Source organism: Lissotriton vulgaris, chromosome 5, assembly GCF_964263255.1.
Source record: "Lissotriton vulgaris chromosome 5, aLisVul1.2, whole genome shotgun sequence".
Lineage (NCBI taxonomy): Eukaryota > Metazoa > Chordata > Amphibia > Caudata > Salamandridae > Lissotriton > Lissotriton vulgaris.
In genome coordinates, this window is record NC_141693.1 from 1313511849 (window position 1) to 1313538983 (window position 27135).

Here is a 27135-nt window from a genome sequence, read left to right on the forward strand (position 1 = left end):
AAGCCAGTGATGAGGAGCAGAGGGTTGAAAAGCGGTCCCCTGAAGAAAAGCACCTACTGTGTGCAACAGGAGCAAGCCATTTAAAAAAAACAGTGCTAACTGACTGTAAATAAAACACACAAGTAAAAATGCAGTAAAAGGTCCAGTCCTAATGGGAGATTGCAATGCAGACACGACTGTACTAAGAAGGAACTACTAAGCCTATTCACGAATTAAAAAACAACCATTTAGAAAGTACAGTAACTGGAGCCAATTGAAAAGATGGGTGGGAAATAGGTGGAGCTTCTCTTCCATACCTCAGTACAGCATGTCTCAAAGAGCCAGCGGAAGCGCTGCCTAGGCAAGACCTAAAAAAGCAGTGGCGGTTTTACCATTTGGGCGGTGGGGCGTTGCCCCACTAATAATTATCGGGCAATTTATTCGAGCGGCGCGTTAATAGAACTTTTATAAATTAACGCGCCGCTCGAATAAATTACCCGATAATTATTGCCCTGCGCCTGCGGCCGTGGTTCGTGTCAAGCTGAAGCTTTCACTCGTGACATGCACTGTCTGCCACTGGGTGGCGCTGGAGTGCCGGCACAGTGCGCACTGCGCATGTAGTGTTTGCCCGACTGCCTCTGTGCAGCGAGCAAACTAAATGGTTTCGAAAAAGCAAGCACTGCAGAGTACGGGGTGTGCTCATGCAACATACCCCAGTGCTTAAAAAAAGAGCGGCGTTTTTTTCGTGCTCAGTCGAATCCTGATGCTGCTCTCTTTAGAGAGCAGTTCTCCTCTAAAGAGAGCAGCGTCAGGATTGGCTGGGTACTACTGTACTGTACTACTGTAGTGTCCTGTAACAGTACAGTAGTACATGTTCACGGTCTAGTGTCTCACCGCGGGGGTGGGAGCATCTAAAGCAATGCCCAATCACTGTAGTGGCTTAATGTTAAGCCATTCAGTGATTGGGCATTTCTAGTTGCTGGGCAAATCGACCCTACACCTTCCCTTCCTCCTTGTGGTCTCCTCGTGGTCTCCTCGTGGTCATGAGGGACAGAGACCGTCTGGTCTGAGGCCTCGTCACTTGAACTTCACCTAGTCTCGCAGTCGCCGTCGAGCCTGTCTTTGGAGTGTAAGTTCTGTGAATTTGACCCTCTGTGCGCAATGGAGACCGTGTTCACCCTAGTTGAGCATAGGTACGAAAAAAAATGTGTGAATTGAGCCCAAGAAGGCCTTTTTTCAGTCCCACAGTTCAGAAAGAGAATTATCGAGTTTCCCATACTTTGTCTTGTCCCACAGAGACTTAAAGGTACTGTTCTTGTTTTTCATACTCTGGTCTTTCAATAAGTAAAATGACTGAAATTAAATATTGAGCTTGTAGCTGCAAAACCAATTTGTCACGCTCTAAATATTTCCGCAAAAACTCTATTCGGTAAATGATGCGATTGTGCCACCTGCTCTGTGGTTTGGCCCTTTCCAGAAAATGCCGTTTTGAACACCCCGCAATCGATTGTGAGCTGCATTGCGTATTTTTACCCTTATGATGCTTGCAACAGTTTCTTCCAGTCATGCACTTAGGCCAGCAAAAAACACTGCTTGGCGGAGATTTCCGAGAAATAACCCTATGCATTTAATAAACTGTTATTACACACTCTTTCATTACAGTTCTATTCTTTAACTCACTAATTGCGCACCCCAGTGCACAATTATGTTTGCAATGTATTTCTATGCGTTTGGCAAACTTGTATGTATGTATGTGTATGCATATGCATTTCCCATGCCCATTTGCCCCAAAGGCGGTTGACAGAATTGTAATTAAATCTATACTCAAGCAGGCAGCATATGCTGATGTCATGAGTCCTATAACAAGTAAGTACAAAGCCCCCTGTATGGGCAGGAGCTGCTGAATGACATAAAATAAAGGCATGGTTGCAAAATATTCCTGTCCAGCATGCAATGTGCAAAATCTTTGTTCATCATGTAGGGCAAAGGCGAGAAATAGTACAAAGCCCTTGGCTATCTGACCAAATGTATTTCTTCTGTGACCCTAAATCGCAGAATAGCTAATGTGTGCCCAGGCCAGTGCCGTCTGTTATGAGCATAGTAGTCATTAATCACAGGCTGCCGGCTGGCCCTGTGCGCTATATGTAATGAGGGCTCTCGCTAAAGCATAGGTTAAATAGATTGCACAGGCGATGCCATAGGCACTAATGTGTCCACCAAGTTTTTGAGAGACAAACAATTTTCAGTTTTTGCCCTCCTCCAGGACAACTGTATTCATGCCAGGAACGTCCAGATGCCTATACTGGGCACATAATGGTTAGTTACATTACTGCTTGCTTTGTATAACTTATACCTAAGCTTTCGGATACGAAATGAACGTAAACGACCTGCATTTACATTAATAACGTAAAAATACATTTTGTGTGGATCATGGATGTTCTCAAAATCGGGCAGTACGATTTTCATTTTACGCCGCGCCACTTTCAAATGTCACCAGCCGCCACTGTAAAAAAGATCAACCAATTAAATATACTGTAACTAATTGATAGCACACTGAGGTCCTGCACACTCCAGGGCCCCATTGCACCTACACCGGCTGCACCACTAATAGCTCCACCCCTGATGGTAAGCCATCTTATATTTGCGCATATGAGGATTAGCAAGGACTTGTATGGTACCACGCTCCGACTTCAGCAATAGGATAGTGTAAAGGCACAGTTAATCAGGAGCTTAATTCAGGTTTCCAATGAAACTCTTATTATTCTTAAACCTGTATTAGCTATTTAGGACATGTGTTAATTATCGTGTTTGTTTACCAATCATTTGCATGTAATCAATAGCCTAAAGTGAATCACTCTGCTTGTTCTCGGTATTGCTGTGTCAACATGGGGAATCCAATGACCAGATAACATTCATGAACCGTAGGGATGCTGTGGGCAGACTCACCCTAAGAAGAGTGTGAAACTTGTGGCAAACACTTTCTATTCTGTTCTTTGTAATACCCTAGTCCTAGTACTGGTTCTTCTTCTATGACGTACCTGCCACCTCATTTTACAAAACAATCTAGTGTAATTTCTCGTACATTTATTCAAAGAACATACTTTGGCATTTATTAATGTATAAAAACAAAAAAAATGTATAGCTCAAATATTTTGCAATATATTGGAAGCACAATTTTTTTCAATACAGAAGGAGGTCTTGGATCATCTGTGTGTTGCAAAGAACAGTAACAATAGCTATGCAGAGGCATGTTGTTATCGGGAGAAGTATAGTGGCAACCCCTCCTGCATACTATTTCTCGGACTGGATACAAGCCTGAAACATGAAAGAGGGAATAGGATCAGGAAATTATAATCCAAATATATAATCAATGTGGAGCAAATTTAGTTTATGCCATAATCATCAAGAGGAGCTCAGCATACATCTTGAATGATATGAGGATGAGGTGCACTTAAAAGTGTATGAGTATATATTGTATAATAGTGAATGCTAGAATAGCATTGGATCCGAAGTCCTTTGCTTTTCTATTTTTTCCATTCTTCAAGACTCACCAAAAGAATAGTATTATAGATCAGCCTATTACTAGAGCTCCACAGATCTTGTCAGATTCTTCCATTATGCCATATTTATTTACCAGCTGGAGATTGGTGTCTTTTAAATGAATCCTTTTATGATTAGAGCACTATAAAATCATATTATGGATGCCGCTCATTCTATTTTTGGGTTTGTTGTAGGATTACGATCATTGGCGAACACAGAGAAAATCAGTTGTCCCTGAATTCTGCTGCTCTATTATTTTAAATTCAAATTATACCAGACAAGGCACTACAAGTGCCAGTGTGCACCTGGGTGGTGTGAGTGGATCAGCACAAAGGGATTGTGAATGTATAAATAATGGAATTAATTGAAGACAAATTTATAACCATGATCAAGACCTAGTAGGTTGAAATGAGTTGCCATATCGTGTTGCGAGTTCTGGCTCCCAGCAGCCATGTTTATAAATAAACTGTAGGAACAAACACCCTCCACTGCAGCTGTCTTGTTTCTCAAGATATTTAGAAACATATATTTATTTTTTTACTAAAAAGGATAAATTCATTTTCTTTTAAAAAAAAACATGTACATTCCCCAAACACTTAATTTGAAGGGACGTCATTGCTTTAGAATCAGTCTATAAAAAATGTAATTAATCATTTACAGTGAGCAGTGCAGTGCAGTGCAACCATGCCACTCTTTTGCCTCTCTGGTGCACATCTCATGACCTTATGCTGGTCAGAGCGCACTTATGCAATAATTTTCCATAGGCCAGGGCTTAAATATACTGGACTGGGCCAGGATACTTTGCATGCAGGATTTGTACTTTCATTACCTTAACCACCTTAAAGTAGAGAGCCCTGCTTCTAAAGATCGCTTAAAGCAGTGAAAAGTGAGCTTTGGGGCACAGACTTTAAGAAAAGCATGGAAAAAGGGTAAATCTGCTCCATGATCCTGCTGCTAGGGGCCACTATTTACAACTGCATTCACAGCTCCTGTCCACAGGCCATGTACATTGGCTTCCATGGGCACAACACATGGCAGTATCCCACATTCTGTAGCGCAAGATTGAAGACGATTCACAGTGGCTTCTGATAACAAGACCATGTTGGTGAAAATAGAGGTATAAGTGTTGAGCTTAGTATCCAGATGCTGAAATGGACTCCAGGCCCAAAAACTGTTCGACACCCCTCTGGGTCTTTGCAGAGGCAGTCACCTACATAGTGTTTGAGTGTTTGAGGCATGTGTACTGTAGATACACATGCTTTACATACTCCTGCCATCTAGTGGTGGATTCTGTTCTTTTTTCTGTTTTCTTTGAAGAAGTCTTTCCTAGTCATGGTAAGGTGACTCCTCCATTCGGTTATAGTGTGCATGAGCATTGACTCCATTGTTAGATTGTTTTTTTCCGCAATCGAGTTTTGACGTGTAATTCTGCACTCCAGTTCAAAGTCTTTTTTCGGGTTCCCCTCGGTGCGCAATACTCTCTACCCTCAAATGTATTTTTTCGCACGCGCTTCCCACCTCTCCGCATATCATTTCACCCAACAAAATCTACTTTTCGATCGGAGACCTTCTTGGACGGCCTTTGAGCCTAACCGTGCTGTTCCAGCTCTCCATCGATGGAACGGACACCATTCAAATTGTTTCCTCAGTGCCTCACAAATTATCCTCGCTCTGACTCACACCAGGTGTGTAACTTGTACCTGTCTGCAGAGCACAAAGAAGAAGACTGCAACGCTTGCAGATCTTTTTGGTCAAAGAAAACTCCTTGTGATCGTCAGGCTCGACATCGAGAGATGCCGTTTCAAAGCATTGAAGACATGCCGGATATTTTCAGGTGATGAGTCCGAGCAAGAAGATATTGGTGTATCAGCGGCAGAGGAGGAAGAGGCCTTCTACGGGTCGGAGCTCCAGATAGACCTTGACTTAGAAGAACTTTCGCAGGGACAAGGTGACATGATTACGGAAGACCCTTTGCCCCATCAACTCACTCAAAAAAATCTAAGGCTTCGGCACCACCTCTGCCTTCTGGCAAAGGTCTGCACCGAGCTGACGTTTCCAACTCCCCAATTTCCGGCCCGGCTCCGAAACACACAATTAAGCCTTCTGGCTTGGGACCGAGTCAACACAAACCCTCTTCGGAGCTGAAATACTCTGGTTCCAAGTCGAAATCCGGCTTGGAGCGAAAATCCTCCATGCCGAAAAATAAATCGCCTCCAGAGCTGAAGTCTTCCGTACTCAAAGGCATGGCCACATCAGCACCGAAACACCGTCACGAAACCAAAAGATGTCCCTTTGGATCCAAATTTAGCCATTGGACCACCAAAAATGGATCCCAAACAAAAGAAACTTTATATTAATCCGGAAACTGGTCATATGGATAACAAGCTACCTTGTAAACACAAGCTTCCTGATGAGGACACTCATTACAAGATCCCTTTAAAAAATATATGTTTGTTTGTAGCCGCCCTTTTCATCCACCACCAGCATACCCTCTTCTTCGACTTTAAATCCTTTACATATCACTCCTCAGGATTCTCCACAGTCACACCATGACGGGGACGATATTGATGAGGGGGGGCACGCATTTACCAGTAGATCCATGGAACGATTACTCAATTGACCCTCTATTAGACCACGACCCAGCTCTTTACCCTGCCAAGCCATCTCCACCTGATGACGATGTATCTTATCAGGAACTCATTGACTGAGCTGCAGAATATGGCGCAAAGCATGGGCAGCTGCCCAGGGCCCCGTCCTCAGCCCACCAACATGGGGCCTCACAAAAGTATTTTCCTGTCTTTGGCCACACACCTATGCTGCTGCACTGAGAGACCCAGGGAAGGGATGTCTCTCCCCCGGGCCTCGCAGGCATGTGTAGAACTGTGAGGAATAGGGAAAGAGGCCCACTTCCACTGCGGCTGCTAATCCCGAGGAGGGGCCCCTTCTCCCCTGGGCCTTAAATCCACAGACGTGGCTGTGAGACCCGTCTGCATTGGCAGGTGTGGCCTGCGAATGAAGATCCAGACTATTTCTTACTCGAAGGTAAAACATGATGCCCATAATCTCGCATTTTGGTGCCTGGCAGTTCTAACCATTTTAAAAAAAAAACTCTTTCAGCTACTCATGAGCTGTGAAAGCAATGCCTGTTTGTGGCAGAAAGGAAGGTCTTTGTAGCACAGAAGGGGGTCGTCATACTCCTTGTGAGGTCACAAACACCTTCCAATTATTTAATTCATGCATATACCTAGGCACACATAGATTAGGTGTTACAGTGTGTTAGTGTAAACACATATAGTAGAATATGCAAGCCAACACATACGGAAATGATCTTTTGAAGTGTTGGAGAAAAATGTTCAGTCTTTTTTCAAAGAAATCAGCCGACACCGGTTTTGTTGCATGTGGAACAATATGTTCGAGGCATATGGGCTGCAGATGGTACATTATGAATAGATCGCCATCTGGTGTTGGGCTCGGATGATTGCACTTTGTTTTTCTCTTGGAGAGTCTTTTGTCTCTTGGTGACTCCTCCCTTGGTTGGTAGTGCGCATGGGCATCGGCTCCATCCTTAGATTGTTTTTTTCCGCCATCGGGTTCGGATGAAGATCGAGACGCTCCAGATCAACTTCACAAAAAAGTGATTTTCGGCGCGTATTCCCTTTCCAATTCGACGGTATTGTTATTCGAACGCGTTCATTTCCATTCCGACGCGTTACAAATTCAAACTAGAAGAGAAAAACTTGGATCTACGTCGAAGAACAGGAGGCCTTTCTCGACGCAGTCAAGCCCGGAGTCCATGGAAAGGACTCCATTCAAAAAATGTCCAACGTGTGGTGCTAAGTTCCCACACAAGGACCTACACGAGGTGTGCAACCTCTGTCTATCGCCTGAACACGAATCCAGGGACTGCGAAGCCTGCGCAGCATTCTCCTCCAAGCTAACGATTAGAAATCGTCGAGCTCGAAGACACGAGGTTTCCAGAATGCAGGCGGAAGCGATCCCGGAGTTGTTCGGAGACGAACAAATCGAGGAAGAAGAGGACCAGTCGGGGTCAGAAGGGGACCAGTCGGAGGTTGAAGAACTCATCGAGCAACAAACCGTGAGTGACGACGTCCCCTTACCGAAAAACCGACCCCGTGCGGTAACGACCCCGCCCTCGGGCCCGGTCAAACCGCTGAAAAAAGTTTCCGACGCCCCGCCCTCGGGCCCGGCAACGAAACCGAAACTGAAACCGAAACACTCGGACTCCCACCATGTCGGATCCGAGAAAAGGGCGACATCGACTTCGGCACCGAGGCTACATACAAAGGAGAGCTCGGGATCGAAACATTCCATGTCGAAACATAAATATGACTTATCGCCCAAGAGACACTCGATACCAAGAAAGTCGGAATCGAGCAAACATTCGGTGTCGAAAACAACAAGATCTGACGATCGAAAACAAAAGCACGTCTCGGAACCAGGACCCTCGGTACCGATTCAGGAGCAACAGACAGATCCCAAACAAAAGATCTTGTTTATTGATCCACAAACTGGGAAAGTGGTCACGAAGAAGAGAAAGAGTGAACAGTCAGAAGATAAACCTCTTCCTTCAAAAAAGAGAACAATGGGGACGAATATAACTCCTCCTGCTTCTCCTCGTCCTAGAGTAGCACCCTCTTCTCCTATTCCTCACAATAGGCCAAATATTCCTACACCTTCCACACCAAGACCAGCTACACCTCAGTCAGATGTAGACAGTGATCTAGGGGAGGGAGAACCTCAAGGGGATGACGAAACTATCCCAGATGAGGAGGATCCATGGGAAAATTATGATGTATGGTCAGATGAGGACAACGACCCAGAGCTATATCCCTCAAAGCCTTCACCACCTGATGATAACACAGGTTTTGTGCAGCTCATTAATAGGGCAGCAAAATACCATAAGGTAGATATACATACAGAACCTCAAATAGAGGATTTCTTGTTAGAGACTCTACCTAATGCACAGAGAACATCAGGTACTCTTCCTATGTTGAAAGGTCTTCTTACTCACACAGATGAGATATTCGAAAACCCAGTGAGAGCCAGGGTGTTAAACCCAAGAATTGATAAAAAATACAAAGCGGCTCCAAAGGACCCAATATTTATTAGAGGGCATGTACCGCTAGACTCGCTAGTGGTCTCAAACGCTCGTAAAAGAGCAAACTCATTATCTACAGGAGAGGCTCCTCCACCAGATAAAGAGTCAAAGTTAATAGATGCATCAGGTAAAAGAGTAGCATCACAGGCAGCGAATAGCTGGCATATAGCCAATACACAAGCACTACTCGCACGTTACGACAGGGCACATTACGATGAGTTAGAAAAACTTCTTACACATCTCCCAAAAGAACATCAGAAGAAGGCAGACCAATTAATACAGGAAGGTAAAATTATAACAAATACTTCCATTAAATGTGCATTAGACGCAGCAGACACTGCAGCAAGATCGATTAACACTAGTGTCATGCTAAGAAGGCACGCATGGCTTAGAATCTCAGGATTCAAACAAGAGGTACAAACAGCCCTACTGAACAAACCATTTGATCAGAAGACATTGTTTGGTTCAAGCACAGACGAGACATTAGAGAAAATGAAGAAAGATACGGAAACGGCTAAGTCAATGGGAGCATTGCAACAGCCAACACACAGAGGTTCCTTTCGTAGATCCACCTATAGAGGGGGCTCAAAGAACACAGGAACGAATCAGCAATCCACATCTTTCACACCAACATCACCCAGAGGTAATTCAAGAGGCAGTTACAGAGGTAACAACAATAAGGGAAGAGGCCGCAGAAATAATAATAACCGCAACGCCTCAACACCAAAACAGTGACTTCATAGAACTCCCCCCAGACCACATAACACCGGTCGGGGGACGTCTATCACAGTTCCTACCTGTCTGGGAAAACATCATGTCAGACAAGTGGGTGAGACAAATTATCCAACATGGTTACTGCCTAGAACTCACAGATACCCCACCAAACATCCCCCCCAAACAGCGTCCAATGAGTCAGGATCATCTGACATTGTTAAGAGAAGAAGTGCTAGCACTTCTACAAAAGCAGGCAATAGAGAAGGTCCCAAAAGATCAACAGGGCACAGGAGTATACTCTCTATACTTCCTGATCCCCAAAAAGGACGGGACCCTACGACCAATATTAGACCTCAGACCTCTCAATGCTTTCATAAATTACGGAGCACTTCCACATGGTCACGCTCCAACAAGTACTCCCTTTACTGAAGAAATGGGACTTTCTTTCTACACTGGATCTAAAAGACGCTTACTTTCATATCCCAATTCACAAAGCCCACAGAAAATACCTAAGGTTTGTGTTAGAAGGACAACACTATCAGTTCAAAGTCCTTCCATTCGGTGTCACAACAGCACCGAGAGTTTTCACAAAATGCCTAGCTGTGGTGGCAGCACACCTGAGAAGACAACAAATACATGTCTTCCCATACTTGGACGATTGGCTAATAAAGGCCAGGTCAAAGGAAGAATGTCTTCACAACACACAGAAGACAATTCAATTGCTGCACCACCTAGGGTTCACGGTGAACTACAAAAAATCACACCTGCAACCAAACCAGATTCAGCAATACCTGGGGGCTACAGTAGACACAGAAAAGGCAATAGCATACCCCAACCCAATCAGAGTACAGACAATGGTCGGGTTAATACAAATATTTCAACCACAACACTCACTACCAGCACGAGTGTTTATGCAACTATTAGGCATGATGTCCTCCTGCATACTGCTAATACCACATGCCAGACTACAAATGCGCCCACTACAAGAGTGTCTAGCGACACAGTGGAATCAGGCTCAAGGTCAGATTACAGATCTGGTGTTGGTAGACGACCGGACGTATCGCTCTCTGAAGTGGTGGAACACAGAAAACATTTCCAAGGGACGGTCGTTCCTAGAGCCAATTCCACAAGTGATAATAACAGCGGACGCATCGCTCTCCGGATGGGGAGCGCATATGGACAGATACACAGTACAGGGGAAGTGGAGTGTGCAGCAAAAGAAACTGCACATCAACTACCTAGAGCTATTTGCAATATTTCTAGCACTAAAAGCTTTCCAAATGCAAATAACAGGCAAAGCAGTCCTGATCAGAACAGACAACATGACTGCAATGTATTATATTCAAAAACAGGGGGGGACACACTCTCTCCAACTGTCCAGACTAGCACAGGACATATGGAGATGGGCCATTCCTCAAAAGATCTACCTGTTAGCGGAACACCTACCAGGAGTTCAAAACCAAATAGCAGACATCCTAAGCAGACAGTCAGAACAAGTACACGAATGGGAGCTGCACGACCAAATACTACAGCCATTCTTCCAAAAAGGGGGGCAACCAGAGATAGATCTGTTTGCCAATCATCAGAACGCAAAATGCAAAGAATTCGCATCCAGGTACCCACACCAAAGGTCCCAGGGCAATGCACTGTGGATAAATTGGTCCAACAGATTTGCTTACGCGTTCCCTCCTCTACCACTAATTCCATTACTGGTTCGGAAACTACAGCAACATTCAATGACAATGATACTAGTGGCACCCACGTGGGCAAGACAGCCGTGGTTCACCACGCTGCTACAACTCTCACAAGTACCACATCAAAAGCTAAGGTTATTACCCATGCATCTTACACAGAACCATGGAGAAATAATGCACCCAGATCCCAAACAACTGAACCTAGTGATCTGGCTCCTGAGGTCATAGAGTTTGGGTATTTAGATTTACCACCAGAATGCATGGAAATCATTAAACAAGCAAGACGTCCTACCACCAGAGCATGCTATGCAGCAAAATGGAAGAGGTTTGCTATACACTGTAACAGTAAGCACATCAACCCTCTGGACGCATCCACTAAACAAATCATTTGCTATTTGTTACACTTACAGCAATGTAACCTAGCATATACCTCTATCAGAGTTCATCTAGCAGCCATAGCGGCATACCTACAAAACAGACAACATCTGTCACTGTTCAAAGTACCAGCAATTAAAGCTTTCATGGAAGGACTCAAAAGAGTCATTCCACCAAGAAGACCACCTTCCCCAGTCTGGAACCTCAACATAGTGCTTACCAGACTAATGGGGCCACCATTTGAACCTATGCATAGGTGTGAAATTCAATTCCTCACATGGAAGGTAGCCTTCCTCATAGCTATCACGTCACTTAGAAGAGTAAGTGAACTGCAGGCTTTTACGATTCAAGAACCATTTATGCAGCTACACCAAAATAAAGTGGTTCTTAGAACAAACCCAAAATTCTTACTGAAGGTTATTTCAGCATTCCACATCAATCAGTCAGTGGAATTACCGGTTTTCTTTCCAAAACCACAAACAGTAGCTGAAAGAGCCCTACATACACTGGATGTTAGAAGAGCCATATTGTACTATATAGAAAGAACACAAACTTTCAGAAAGACAAAACAGCTATTTGTTGCGTTTTCTCCCACACATAAAGGCAATCCCATCTCCAAAGCGGGCATTGCCAGATGGATTGTAAAATGCATTCAAATATGCTACTTAAAGGCAAAGAGAACATTAACTGTTCCTCCTGGAGCTCACTCTACACGTAAACTAGGAGCATCTATGGCATTTCTGGGAAACATTCCACTAGATGACATATGCAAAGCGGCTACCTGGGTTACACCGCACACCTTCACAAAACACTATTGTGTAGATGTGCACACAACACAACAAGCTAGAGTGGGACAAGCAGTATTAAAAACATTGTTTCAGACAGTTGCAACAGACACGGGCGACCACCGCTAGGGAGAGAACTGCTATATAGTCTATTCATAATGTACCATCTGCAGCCCATATGCCTCGAACGGAATATGCTACTTACCAGTATGCATCTGTTCTTGGCATAGAGGGCTGCAGAGTGGTACATGCCCTCCCAGCCTCCCCGGAAACCTGTGTCTGTTCCAACATTATCTTATTTAGATACACTTACATGGGCACTCTTATCTGTATTCTACTATACTACTCCATCTAACCCTACTATGGCAAAACAATCTAAGGATGGAGCCGATGCCCATGCGCACTACCAACCAAGGGAGGAGTCACCAAGAGACAAAAGACTCTCCAAGAGAAAAACAAAGTGCAATCATCCGAGCCCAACATCAGATGGCGATCTATTCATAATGTACCACTCTGCAGCCCTCTATGCCAAGAACAGATGCATACTGGTAAGTAGCATATTCCTTCCTGGACTTAATCAGGGCTGGGAAAGGATACAAGGAAAATTAATAATACATATACCATGGGGGGAGTGGGCTCCCTCTCCTAATTCTCTCAATGCTACAGCTTGACTCATAGGCCCAGGAGTGAGGGTGGCTCGTGTGGGACCCCACCTGTGGGCCCAATTGGATTTGTCTCACAGCACTTTACCCTGGCCCTGTGCATGGGCATATGTGTGGGGCATAGCAGTCAGTAGTGCAGCAGGTGTAGTGGCACCAGGCTCAGGGATAGAAGGAGTTCAAATCTTCCCAAATAATGGCTTTACTGTACTCGGTAGCCAGTGGAAAAGGGTGAGGGGATGCTTTTACTTTGCACCATGACACCATTGGTGTGGTTCTTCCCTTTCTTTTATGGGATTCACAGCCATGCTCCAGAGCTGTGAGGCCTGGAAGAGGCTCCCCCTTCACTGGCTCTCGCAGCCATGGCTGGACACTCCGGGGAGAAGGCACCCACCAATAAGCTTAGCAGCTGTGAACACCATGGTTGTGAGGCCCATGGGTCCTCTATCCGCGGGTGTAGTTAACAATAGTGCAGCAGGTGCAGTTGCACCACGGCTCAAGGATGTTCGGAACCTAATGCACCCACGTTATGGCTGTGTTTTACTGTCTGGTATAATTTTCTTCCATCCGGCTGATGTCTACATTGCCACTATGCCACTGGTTCCTTCTCCCATGCACCGCACAGCCATGATCCAGAGCTGCAGAGATCAGGCAAGGCCCATCATCCCCTAGGCCTCACAACCATAGTCCAGTGCTGGGAGGCACAAGTGAGGGAGTCTGCTGCCCTGGGCTTTGCGGTACAAAAGGGGGTGGTAATGGACGGAGCATCTGAACCAATCAAACACTCACACCCAGTCAAAAGACCTGGGTTTAATACATCACCGTTCTTTAGCCCACTCTGCCACCCCAGTTCAGACATGGCTATATGTAAATCAGTCTGACCCTGTGCCTCATGGGAACAGTCCAGCCCGAACTGCCAAGCCATGTCTTCCCTGGACCGGAAACAAGCTTCCGAGGACCGGTTTCTGGCATTCCAGCTGTCTTCAGCCCGGCTTGCTTGAATCCAGTGGCAGGGTGATGTGGAGTGCAAAAAAACGATGGATTTAGGTCCAGATCCTTGTACTGGGTTGAATGTATGACATTGTTCTACATTCTGTCCATCAACTGTGTTTTTTGCAATTTTCACCCCGAGTGTGCTGGGTATACTCAGACGTGAGTCCCAGGCTCTCCACACCACTGGAGTCAAGCTATCCAGGCTGAAGAAGGCTGATAGCCGGAAACTGGTCCTTGGATGCTAGATTCCGGTCTGGGAAAGACATGGCTTGGTAGTTCGGACTGGACTGTTCCCATGAGGCACAGGGTCAGAGCTGATTTGCATATAGCCAGTGTCTAACCCAGGGTGGTGTGGAGTGCAAAAAAACGATGGATTTAGGCCCAGATCCTTGTACTGGGTTGAATGCATGACATTGTTCTACATTCTGTCCAACTGTGTTTTTTGCAATTTTCGCCCTGGGCTTTGCAGCACTGTTCCTGGATTCTCTGCCAAGGGCAAGAGGCACCCTCTGAAGGGCGTCCCTAGAAAATGTGTAGTAAGTGCAATGGGACCATGGTATAGAGGAGGAATGGGCCCAATGCACACAACTTATGGCTGTATTTTACTGTCCAGTTAGTGACTAGAGGGTAGTGGGAAGGAACAATTTACCTTGCTTGCTCAATGGTGCAAGGCAGCATTGCTACATTACTGTTCCGGCTCTCTTGCGCCACGAAGGATGATTCAGTTCTGCAAGGCCCACGAGAGTCCTCCTCTCACCTGGACCTCACAGTCATGGTCGAGTGCTCTGAGGCCTACCAAAGTAGAGTGGCAGGGTGCAGGATTGTTCTTCATTTTAGATGTTTGCCCTGGATCCTACTGCAAACTCCTGCATGCCAAATTTCCAATTTTTTTTGCTTGCCAAGGGATTGATGTAGGCAAACAGGATAATCAATAGGTGGTACAAAACAAATCGATTAGCTGGCATGCCTGGGGCAGTCCATCCCAGTGGTATGCCACAGAACTGACTCTGTGAACAACCACTTTACAGAGGTGGCCAGCATTTACTAACATGCCAACTGGGAGGCAGGACTTGTACCGAAGGACTAAAATAAAGTATTTTCATGTGTAGAACTTAAACATATGTTTACCTGTTTTATTAGTTGTAATATTTATTTTTTATTGTTTTACTGTTATGTGAATCAAGAAAAGTGCTTCTTGCAAAGCCTCTCAACGATCGTCAATTGATAGGACTACCTGTAATGGCATTTCCTGTGATTTCACACTGTATGCAAATTAGAAGGACCCAACACATTCCCTTTCTGCCCGGGGCCCCAAAAGTCCTAGGACCGGCCCTGCATTGGGTGGTACTAAACAAAGAATCACTAAAAGAGGATTTTTAGGTCTCGCCTATGCAGTGTCTATGCGCTGCATAGGAGGGCCTTTAGCCGTCACTCTACTCATTTTCAAGCACACACTCATGCTTGTGGCGGCATGCACCTTGCGGGAGTGAGCAGCGGCACGCATGCTAATTGGCTGTTGCTCGCTGCTGCAAGGTGGATGGCGCCATAAGCACGAGTGTGCTTGAAAACAGCTGCTGTCACACGAGCGCGTGCGGACCATGAAGCTTGCATGTTGGTGACTTGTTTATTCTTCCTTTTTCTTTCTCGTTCTTATTTTGTTTGCATTGTCTTATCTCCTTGCTTGACTTTAACTATTACCTTATCTCTATTTCTACTTATTTATTTTCCATTATTTGGTCTGTCGTTTTTTTGTACTTCTTCCTTTCCTCTATTTCAGAATTATTAACTTCTCCACCTCTCTAGCCCTTCTCTCCTGTAGTGTTCCACCAATTTTAATTCCACTCTTGCCTCTTCTCTGTGTGGAACATATGCTGTCTCCTTTCCCTCAGCTTTTTCTTAGGTGTCTCTGCTTTCAGCGACTGCCCTCCATTCATCCTGTTCTACCTGTTCACTGACCCCTCCTCCTTCCTTAGCAGCTCGTACCTGAGGCTGACTAGCGGTCCAAGTCCCTGAAGAGAGCTGACCAGGAGACTCAGGGCCCGAGTACCTGTGAGAGAGGACTGTCGTTAACCTTGAAATGAGTCTCAGCACACCAGTCACGCGCTCTCATGCAAAAAGAAACACGCCCACCCGCACACACGCCTACAAGATCCTTTGCTCAGGTTCTAAACAATTAACCCTACGTTATAAAACATGTGCTTCACTTGACATCAGTAGAGTTCTTAGTTTATTCAAATTTTATCTGCAGTAAAGCACAAGCATAACAGGGAATTTCCGGACATTAGGTAAAGTATTTACTCCTTTCTCATTTCAACGGTAGGACCATAAAGCGGAGTCCTAGTCGCCGGTCCAAAAGTGCTTAGAAAAAAGCACATCATCACAGAAACCTATTTGCTCTTTGTAAAGCAGTCGTGCAGACCAGTAGGTGCTCGCCCACGCACTGACCCCTACCGGTACCCTTCATCAAGAACTGGCAAAACATCATCTGTGGCTTGCATTGTGTGAACTGCTCTATGGAGCGTTATCCAGGGAACACCGCCTTCAGCAGAAGGCATTTGGGGTGCGTTAGGATGTAGCTTACTCTCAAAATATGGTCCAAGTCTAAAAGTAAAGAACCTCAAGTTACTTAGCGCAATATCACAACCTGTAGTTATCTTGGAACAAGTTTGAAGACGTAGAGGACACCAACTTTAGTGTCATCGTGGGGCCAGCAACATCCAACAAGCATTGCCGTAGCCAATAGGTCTCGCCTTTGGGACATAAGTGTTTAGCCATGCAACAGTTGATGTTGCACCAAGGATCTTGTGCTGCATAATTAAATACTTATACGGTCCCAAAAGCGAGACCTATTCGCTATGCCAATGCTTGTTTATTTGAGACCTTAGGATCCATGCACAGGTCAACACAAACACTCCCTATGCTTTAGGCTATGATAAGACAAAGTGATGAAATGTTTAAAGTCCCTGTGCGTGCACACATCTTGACTCCTAGAATCGACAAAAAATATTGAGCCTCCCCAACAGATCCAGTATTTATTAAGGGCCCATTGCCACTACACTCACTGGTAGTGTCCAATAGTCGCAAATGATCTAATTCCCAAACCTCAGGGGATGCGCCTCCCCGAGAAACAGAATCTAAGCTAATAGAAGCTAATAGAAGCTCCTGGCAAACGCATAGCTGCTCAAGATGCCAATCGCTGGCGCATTGCAAAACATTCTCAGTGCCTTTTGGCCAGATATTACAGGGCACACTCGGATGAAATGGAGCAATTGATCCAATATCTCCCAGATGAGCATAAGGCAAAAGCGCAAGATTTGGTAAATGAGGGAAAGCTAATTTCCAATTTGTCAATAAGTGGTGCTCTAGATGCTGCTGATACCACAGCTAGAGAGATCAACACTAGCATCTTACTCAGAAGACAATCTTTGTTAAAGATTTCTGGGTTTAAGCCCGAAGTCCAACAATTTATTTTAAATACACCATTTGATAAAAAACATCTCTTTGGTCCTGAGGTTGATCCGGCTCTTGAAAAAATGAAAAAGGACACTAAAGTCGCGAAGTCCATGGGAGCGCTCCAGTCTCCTTCAAACAGAGGCTCCTTTTGTCACTCATCTTAACCGAGCAGGGTCCAAAACCACACCCTCAGACCAGAAAACCTTCTCTTACAAAGGTAATATCCAGTCCTCTTTCTGAAGAGGCTTCTTTCGAGGAGGATATAGGTGAAACAACTCTAAAGATAGGGGTAAGAGCACCACACCCTGTAATTCACCTTCCCCTAATAAGCAGTCCTTTAGATGCTTCTATACAAAATATTATCTGTTACCTGTTACTCTTAAAGCAATCTGGGCTGGCTTATACATCTATTAGTTTGCACCATGCAGCAGTAGCTGCTTATTTGCAGAACTGGCAGCATTTATCACTATTTAAAGTTCCAGTGATCAAAGCCTTTATGGAAGGCTTGAAAAGGGTAATACCACCAAGAATTCCCCCCGTGCCAGTATGGAATCTTAACACTTAACATTGTCCTTACAAGGCTTATGGGTCCACCTTTTGAACCATTGCACAATTGTCCTTTGCAGTTTATTTTACGGAAAGTTTCATTCCTTATTGCAATCACTTCATTAAGGAGAGTTGGGGAGCTACACGCATTAACCTTGAAAGAACCCTTCTTTCTGCTGCAGAAAGACAGGGTAGTTCTTTGCACAACCCTAAATTCCTTCACAAAGTGGTTTCTGCTTTTCATATTAACCAATCAGTTGAGTTACCTGTGTTTTTAACCTTATTCTGTAGCTGAACGAGCTCTAAACACGCTTGATGTCAAAAGAGCTTTATTGTACTCATAACTAGAACCAAAGATTTTTGCAAAACAGAAAAACAGTTTCTTGCATTTGCTCCACCTCACAAAGGCAATCCCATCTCTAAATCTGCCATTACAAGATGGATTGTTAAATGCATTCAAACATGCTATGCAAAAGCTAAAATAACTTTATCCATACCCCCTAGAGCACATTCCACTCGCAAAATAGGGGCTACTATGTCCTCTTTAGATCACATTCCTCTAGCTACCCTATTTAAGGCAGCTACATGGTTAACACCGATCCCATTTACCAAACACTATTGTGTAGATGTGTTAGCATGCCAACAAGCTAATGTAGGCCAAGCAGTACTTAAAACACTGTTTCAAACAACAGCAACATCTTCAGGTCAGCCACCACTTTGGGAGTATACTGCTTTGTAGTATATGCAAAGCATGTGTATCTACAGTACACATGCCTCAAACGGATTATGTTACTTACTCAGTAAGCATCTGGTCTTGGCATGTAGAGCTGTAGATTCACATTCGCCCATCCGCCTTTGTAGATTCACATGCGCCCATCCGCCTCACCGGGCCCCTATAGCTGTTGCAGCTCTTCATTATATAGTCATACGCATGGACATCTCTATACTTCACTTACTTATTCCATTTTCACCCTCTTGCGGGAAAATAGTCTAACAATGGAGTCGATGCCCATGCGCACTATCACTGAAAGGAGAAGTCACCTTACCTCGTGACTGGGGAAGACTTCTTTGAAGAAAAACTACTTGCAAACATACGGACCCAACACTAGATGGCAGGTGTATGTAAAGCATGTGAATCTACAGCTCTACATGCCAAGAACAGATGCTTACTGGGTAAGCAAATAATAATTTCCTTTTACAGAGTTTACTCCGTGGAGAAAAGAAAGATACACTGAACATAGGTAGGATCTGGTCATCCACAGTGACCATATCGCTCTTCTACTCCTATACCAGCTCAAGTGATGTCTTGTTCATGTCGATTGTAATGTGATAAGTGCACCAGTAATGCCCCTGATAGTACTTTTGTTTTTGTGTGGGGTCTTGAGCAGTGCATGATAAGGTTGGGATTTAAGGCTATATAGTTACCCTAAGTGGGAATTAAAATTTGGTTAAAACTACTTTCAACCCAAGCAGAACTGAATTTTACCAAAGGTTTTTTCTATGTATCTGTACAGAGAGAAGCAGCACTTTTACCTAGTCATTGTTTTATGCATATGAAGAGGCTTTCTTTCAGTGAGAAGTATTTTGATATCCAACACTAATTCATTGTTTATGAATTTAATGAAGACATTTATGTTGTCGAACTAGTATTACCTCCCCATCGTTAAGGGCATGCGGGCATTAGTTGAATATGTGATTATGTCTTCTTTCTAAAACGTTAGCTAGTCTTTTCTAGTGATACAATACATTAATGAAAATCTAGGGCTCTGGTCCCTTAATGCAAAATGTTCCAGCACTGGCATAAGGGGCCGCATATGGCCACTTGGCAGCTATGGGGGTACTTTCTTTTAAATTCTGCACAGTAGCATTATAGACGTTATTAGTTGCATTGTGTGTAGCTGTTCTGCAAACATTCTTAGTTTTCCTTTCTTCAGTTCTCTTTTTTAAATCTTCACATCCTAAATCTCATCACCGTTCCTTCTTCTGCAGCATAAATAACTGCATCCCAGCCTCGCATAAATTGTTGTCCAGCAGCCTCCATTCAGAAAGGCACCTTCATCCCATCTCTGCTGACGTGCCTGTACCGCTGTATCCTAGCCATTTGACTCCTTCACTGCCTCTCACCCTACCCTGTCCTTGTAGTGCAGAAAGCATACTTTTTCATTGTTACGAAATCCTTCTTGCGGCCGAGACTCGATAACTCAAGCCACCCTTCTCATTTCAGACACTCTTTCCACGTCTCGGAGCAGTGAACCGGAGATGAGCTTCCCGAAGATCGCAAGGCCCTCCCGCCCTGTGTGGAGCCGGCTGCGCTCCAGCTGCATGGTGGTGAGGGTGGATGGGCTCGACCTCCATCAGGTGGGTCAGTGGGTGGATGAAGGTGTGCGAGTTGCCTCTGGCAAAGCTGAGTGATTATAGAAAGAAGTGATGGATGGAAATTAGTGAATCAGTCTCAACTAGAGGTCAGGATTCCACCCCATGGTTTTTAGTCATCTGTGCCATTACTAAGTCCAGCCATTTGAAAATCTCTCCCACCCCCTCCAGAGAGACAAACAAGCCCAAAGTCTAAACGGGGATAGGAGTAACCCCAGAAGCATTTGTGACAACAGGCTATACAATGTTGAATTAGAATGCATGATTCAGGCATTTACAGCCATGGCTTGTTTCTTGCTTAAACGTGATCCAGCCCAGGAGATTTCATAGTAACTGCTCTTACTTTAGTAGGTTTCTGCTGCTCTGCTTTTCGGCTGCGTGTGAAATCCGGTTCTACATCTGGCCTAGGCCTTTTCATTGAGTTGTTTTCCTCCTCTGTTTTTTAGGTCGAGCCTAGAGCAGCGCGCATGCGCTGCTTGCTAGACTTTTAGTAAGGGGCTTCAGAAAGCTCACCAAGCTCTCCGACTTTTAGTAAGGGGCTTCACAAAGCTCACCAAGCACACCACACGCTTGTGCGTGTGTTTTTGTTTTTCTCACAGGCTATTGGGCTTCCTAAGAAAGACAGCATGCAATTGGGCAAAGGCGGGTGCATGTCCCTCGTTTGCTCTGCTTACGGCCTATTGCTTGGGGTTACCCGCTCTGGCGACAGCTGTTTTGAATTATCGTGCCTAGACACGGGCGCGATAATTGAAAACAGATCGCTCGCTGTGGCACGCGCGCACCACTCGCGTGCTTGTTTCCTTTTCTGTATCCTGTGTCTGCTTTTTCTTCTGTTCTTCGAGAATCTCTCTTTTTTCTCCTATTTCGCCCTTCCTCTTCTACTTATCTCTCTTATATGCCTACAACGTTCTTCTGCTTTTGCTTGCCTCTTTCTTCCTTGTTTGTGTTGTGCCCCCTGCTCGTTTCCAGCCTGGCCTGTCAGTACTTCACTCAAAGTGGGGGACACAGTGGCAGAGCCAAAGTTTGTCCTTCCCGTGCGAGACATAAGTAGCATTCGGGACCTCGTGCATGAAGGGTGCACTGCAAACATCTCCAGACCCTGTCGGGGCGGATGCACAAACAGCGTCTAGTGACCTTTTAAAGAAAATGCAGTTGTAATAATCTTGTAACTGAAGTTTATATTGGATTTCAGACAAAAACATATAAAAAAATCAATAAGACGGCTCGGTGTGGCAATGCACCTGCTCCAGAAGTCTGTGTGTACTCTGCAGGGTGCAGCTGCCCATCCCGGCAGGGCATACGCCCTTTATCCTTCTGAGGCCGACAGCAGGAGGCAGCCGGGTGTGATGGCTCTGTGAACTGGAGTTTCCACTGAAGGTGCATGGGTTTGACCTGTGGTCACAGGCTCAACTCCTGTCCAGTCTTTTATCTTCCACTCACTTTGGTAACAAAAATCTGTCATACGGCACCAGGAAATCCCATGTGTGATTGTGTGCTTCACAAATACATCTTACGTCTCTGCGCCATTGTCGGTCACTCGTAGCTCTAGGAAGTCTCAGACGTGGTTAGAAAGCTCTGCATGAAGAAACATACTGTTGACTGTTTTCTTTGGCCTCTCAGAGGTGTGTACAATCCTTATAAGGACACTCTGATGTGAGCACTGCATTTAAAGATTGATTACAGCGCACATGTGCTTCTTGGCACTTGTAAACGAGGCAGAAGCAGACGGGTATAGAACACACACACAGCACCCACCCCCCAGCATGCACGGAAACACAGAACCCAAGCCTTCACAGTACTGCACAGGACACAGCAGACAGAGTGGACACCCAGCCAGGGGCATAGCTTCCATGAGTGCAGGAGGTGCAGGGACACCGGGTCCCAGACACCTAAGGGGCCACTGACCCTTGGAGATTCCTGTATTTAACAGTTTAAACAGCAGCCAACGGGCCCATTTTCTGCCTTGCACTAGGACTCACGACACACTGACCACGCCACCGTGTCCAGGGGGCCATTTGCCTGCCTTGCACTAGGACCCACGACGCACTGACCACGCCACAGCGTCCAGGGGGCCCTTTGCCTGTCTTGCACTAGGACCCACGATGCACTGACCACTCCACAGCGTCCAGCTGCGCACACTGTGAAGTCACAGAAACCAACCTCTCCTTCATCTCTTTCCTGCACCCATCTCGTTTTCTCTCTCTCTCTCTCTCTCTCTCTCTCCCCCCACCCCCGCCACCCCCTTTTTCGGTCTCTCTCTGTCACTCTCTGCTTTTCTATGTTCTCTTCTCATTTTTGTGTTTTCTTTCTCTTCCATTTTTCTCGTTCTCCCTCTACCTTCTGAGTCTGTTTACGTGATAATTCCTTTCTTTATCTTTCCTCTCACCTCCCGGTTTTTCTCTTACCTCGTTTTCTCTCTTCCGATTCCATCACAGGCTCTCTCCCCACGCTCTTTCTCCCTCTCCTGCTCCGTCCCACCTTACCTGTACCCTCTTCTCTTCATGCCATCTGTCTCTCGACACTTTCTTGCGTTCTTTCCCTTTATTTCTCCCCTTCCTATATTTTTCTCTTCCTCTCCCACTGTTCTCTTGGTCGTTCTTTCGCCTACCTCTTCCTTCATTTGTGCCCCTCCATATTTCTTTCCTTCCCTGTCCAGTGGGTTGCAGTGCGGCCCAAGTAATTACCGGAGGCTGAGATGAATTCCAGCATTTTATTCTATTTTTTTTAGTTAACTGCATATCAGCATCACAGCTTCCTCGTCCTGTACACCTACTGCACAGCTGTTTTCTGCTTTGCACCGCTATCTCTGCTCTCGCACAGCTGCCCCTCCTCCTACATATCTCTCGCACAGCTGCCTCTCCTCTCGCACATATGCAATACAACTGCCTCTCCTCCCTACATCTCTAGCACAGCTGCCCTCTCTCACACATCTCTAGCACAGCTGCTCTCCTCTCGCACATCTCTAGCACAGCTGCTCTCCTCCCGCACATCTCTAGTGCAGCTGCCTCTCCTCCCACATCTCTAGCACAGCTGCCTCTCTTCTCGAACATCTCTAGGTCAATAGGTCTCGCCTTTGGAACCATATAAGTGTTTAGCCAAGCAGCACTTGATGTTGTTGCACCAAGGATATTGTGCTGGATAACTAAACACTTATAAGGTCCCAAAGGCGAGACCTATTGGCTATGCCAAAGCTTGTTTATTTTGTCTTCACATCACACTTTTTCTCTCGTCTCCCAGTTTTTTATTTTCTTCTTATTCATCATCTCGTCTTTTGTTTGACTTTGAAACCTGTGTTGTTACTCAAGGTGACACTAGTCTCGCTATTAGTATGAATTTCCCTTTAATTCGCTTTCTGTCTTCTAATTGCGAATATATAACTAGAGAAGAATGAGTGTCCACGACTGTCTAGTTCATCACCTTTTTGTACTTGTGGCTTTTATCTTTTTTTGTCTGGTGGTCAAATAGACTTCTTTTAGTTTACCTTTCTTGTTATAACATACGCGTAAAACTGTGCACTGTATGGCAGAAGGTCTGGATTCCAACATGTGATGTGTATGTGTGTGGGAGTATTCGGACATATTCAAACACAAAAAGCATGAAGCGTTAGACTGTTCCTATCTCCGCCTTGCATATCTGCTCACCAGTTAAACTCCGTTTCTTATTTTACTGAATGATTATGTGATCAACAATTCAAAAACCTCTTTTTGCAAATCAAAGAACCACTACATTTACGTATTATGGCCTTTATAAAAAGAGAAATAAACGCGAATTTAAGACCGTTAGAAAAGCAAGCCCTTAAAAAAAAATAGATTTAAATTGCAAAACACTATGCTGGAAAGGCCAATGGCTGTCTTTTATTCGAGTTAATGGAGGAAACACATTGACATCTATTTGCTAATTAGTCAGGTTTGTCTCCTTCTAGAACGCTGCATTCCAGAGGGATCCCAATTGATGCCCCCCACCCTGCATGGCATCCGTTATGAACATCCATAGCAGTGGTCTTGACTTCAAACGTAGGAGGCCTGAATTAATCTCAGGGGCACCAGGCACTCACCAAATGGACCATCATGCTGAAAACAGTACTGTATGGTCGGGGAAAAAACCCCATCTATACTGGCTCCAAAATACCTTCAAAGTCTCTACCCCCCTCCCCCTGTAACTGTTGAGTTTCAGAATGTTAATGTGTGACATTTTCATGGTTTCACTGTACTTATGAGTTGCATTCAATACCAAATGTGTGACACTTAGTGTGACATTATCTCGGGGGTGAACCCTAGCAGCGAAGTGCATGGAAAGAGATAAATATTGGAAATGTCACCTTTTGATCATTAAGACCTAAATTATATTGAAACTGCTTCAAAACCCCTGAAATGGAACATTGGGTGCCCACAAGAAATAAAAGTAAATAAATCATCCTCATATGTCTCATACCCCCATGCATTGCACTTTATTGCGCCCTATTACAGTTAAGCACACGCTGCTGAGATCAAATGAACAAAGGGCAGATAGTTTGATGTTGATGGCAGTACAAAAATAAGTAAAATCACTGAAAGCTGGTATTTTTACATTTGATCTGTACATAATTCAAATATAAATAGAAAGCACTTTTAAAGCTGTTCTATAGGTGATCCATGACTAATACGTAAAGTAAACAAATATAGAAATGGCACATTACAAATTAAATACAATTTGTCTCCAGTCCTGTTTAGTATCATGTCCCGGTTTTGCAGACTCTTTACACAGCAACTAATGGCCTGTCATTTTTCTCTTGAAAAGGTATCCGCCTTAAGGTGACTCACCTGACATCTGCATTCCACCAATGCCTCCGGGAGTGTGTATCCAAGCTGAGAGCTTTGCCCTAGCTTTGTTTGCACAGTCTTGAGCTGCAACATGTCTTGGTGCATCAGCCGGGGAGGAGGGTGTAGGTCTACAACCGCAATTTACGTCAGAGCACATGAGGTGCCACAGTCATTTCTCTACACAAGTATTTCGTTCTGGCTCACAACAGTTTTTAGGTATCGCCTTGCGTATTGCGCGAGCAATCGCTATGAGAGAGATATAGAGAGGTGCTCCAGGAAAGCCTACCAAGAGGGCTTTTGAATGCGGATTATGGACAGTGCATGTGCTCCGTACGCTCGCTCGCCATTTGCTCCCCCCCCCCCCCTATCCGACTTGAAAGGAACCCGCTCGCACACCACCATTCCACCATTTGTCTGTGCCTCGCATCACTTCAAAGGCTCCCACCCCATCAGACTTCAAAGGAATGCGCTCCCCCCCCCCCACAGCAATGCAGAGAGTTTATCTTCACGCCATTCGCGCCAGGCAGCAGACCCACTTACATTCCCAGCTCATTTGTATCTTTACTTCAACACATCCCTTGCGTTCCTTAAATTGATGGGTGCTAAAATGTCACCCCTCTGTTTAAAAAAACGAAGCTTAGGTTTCACTGTATATTTTCAGTTAAAAACAAATTAGCTCATGCTCATCCGACCGTCCAAGTACGGTTTAAATCGGTATCCCAATTGTAGCCATGCATCCCCTATCTGCGCGGTATTTCTCAAAATGTCCTATTATAATGTAGCTCAAACAAATTGCATTTATACCCTATATTTCAGGCACCCAAACATGCTTATTCCAAATCCTACTTCACATAACCCAGTCTCCTCTTACCGTGTATGCGTCCCTCGCAGCATGTGCAGCCCTCGAGTACGAGGTCGATTGCCGGGAATCTGGCATTCTTAACCTTTCACTTATGGTCACGTGACTCCTGTGTCAATCCGTAAATCCTCAATGTTCATGTTTTGCAAAGATATATTTACATAAACCCGATCTCCAGTTCACATAAGTCGATGCTGCGTCACTCTATAGTTATGTGCCTGTATTATCCAGGCAAACTTCACCTTCATAATTTTAAATCAGACATCCGTGAATCACCAAAAATTACCATATCGAAAGTTAAACTCATACATATGTGTTATTCCTAAATATGAAAATTATTACAATCATTCGAAATTCATCCTCTTTTTTAAATTGCTGGAATGTGCTAGAGAAGTCTACCTCTTCACATATTTATAGTATTACGACGTATAAAAAGTGATGCCGTCTTGGATCATAGTAAAATACTTCGACCAAGCACAGGTCATAATAGCACACACATCTCCAGTGTATATTATCTCAAGTAGTTGTACGCGGTTAGTTCCAAACCATTTTCCCATACTCACCAATATAAGCCAAGGTAGGACATTTATGTGTAGTGTAATATATCCATTTGAAAATCAATCAGTTGTACCTTGACCCCCATTATGATTTGTATTCTGAATTTGTGTATCCTTTATCTGATACCCAGGGTGTGGTTTCCTCATATGAAAAAGACCAAATGAGCGTAAAGTGTAATTCACATTACTACCACACATCTGGTTATTCTTCAAGCTATAGCTACAAGTTATTCATTGCAGATTCATCAACCAATCTAGTAATGTTACTAAAACCAAAAAGTAATACAAAATACAGTCTTCAATGCAAGTTATATTCTACCTTCATTACGTTCAGATTCCACAATATACTCCAACTCCACCCTCCAACTCCACCCTCCAACTCCACCCTCCAACTCCACCCTCCAACTCCACCCTCCAACTCCACCCTCCAACTCCACCCTCCACCTCCAACTCCACCCTCCACCTCCAACTCCACCCTCCAACTCCACCTTCCACCCTCCAACTCCACCCACCACCCTCCAACTCCACCCTCTACCTCCATCCTCCAACTCCACCCTCTACCTCCATCCTCCAGCTCCACCCTCCAGCTCCACCCTCCAGCTCCACCCTCCAGCTCCACCCTCCAACTCCACCCTCCATCACTCGGGGGCACCACCACATCACTGGGGGACACCACCACATCACTGGGGG

At 44.9% G+C, this 27135-nt stretch overlaps 1 protein-coding gene across 4 annotated transcripts in view; it reads left to right on the plus strand.

Annotated features, from left to right (window-relative positions):
- BLTP3A (bridge-like lipid transfer protein family member 3A) overlaps positions 1 to 27135 on the plus strand; it is a 636759-nt gene that overhangs the window by 226990 nt on the left and 382634 nt on the right. For all 4 annotated transcript variants that reach the window (XM_086923213.1, XM_086923214.1, XM_086923215.1 and 1 more), the window contains exon 11: positions 20082 to 20215. In XM_086923213.1, the coding sequence (XP_086779339.1) occupies positions 20082 to 20215 (134 nt within the window). The remainder of the gene's footprint in view (positions 1 to 20081; positions 20216 to 27135) is intronic.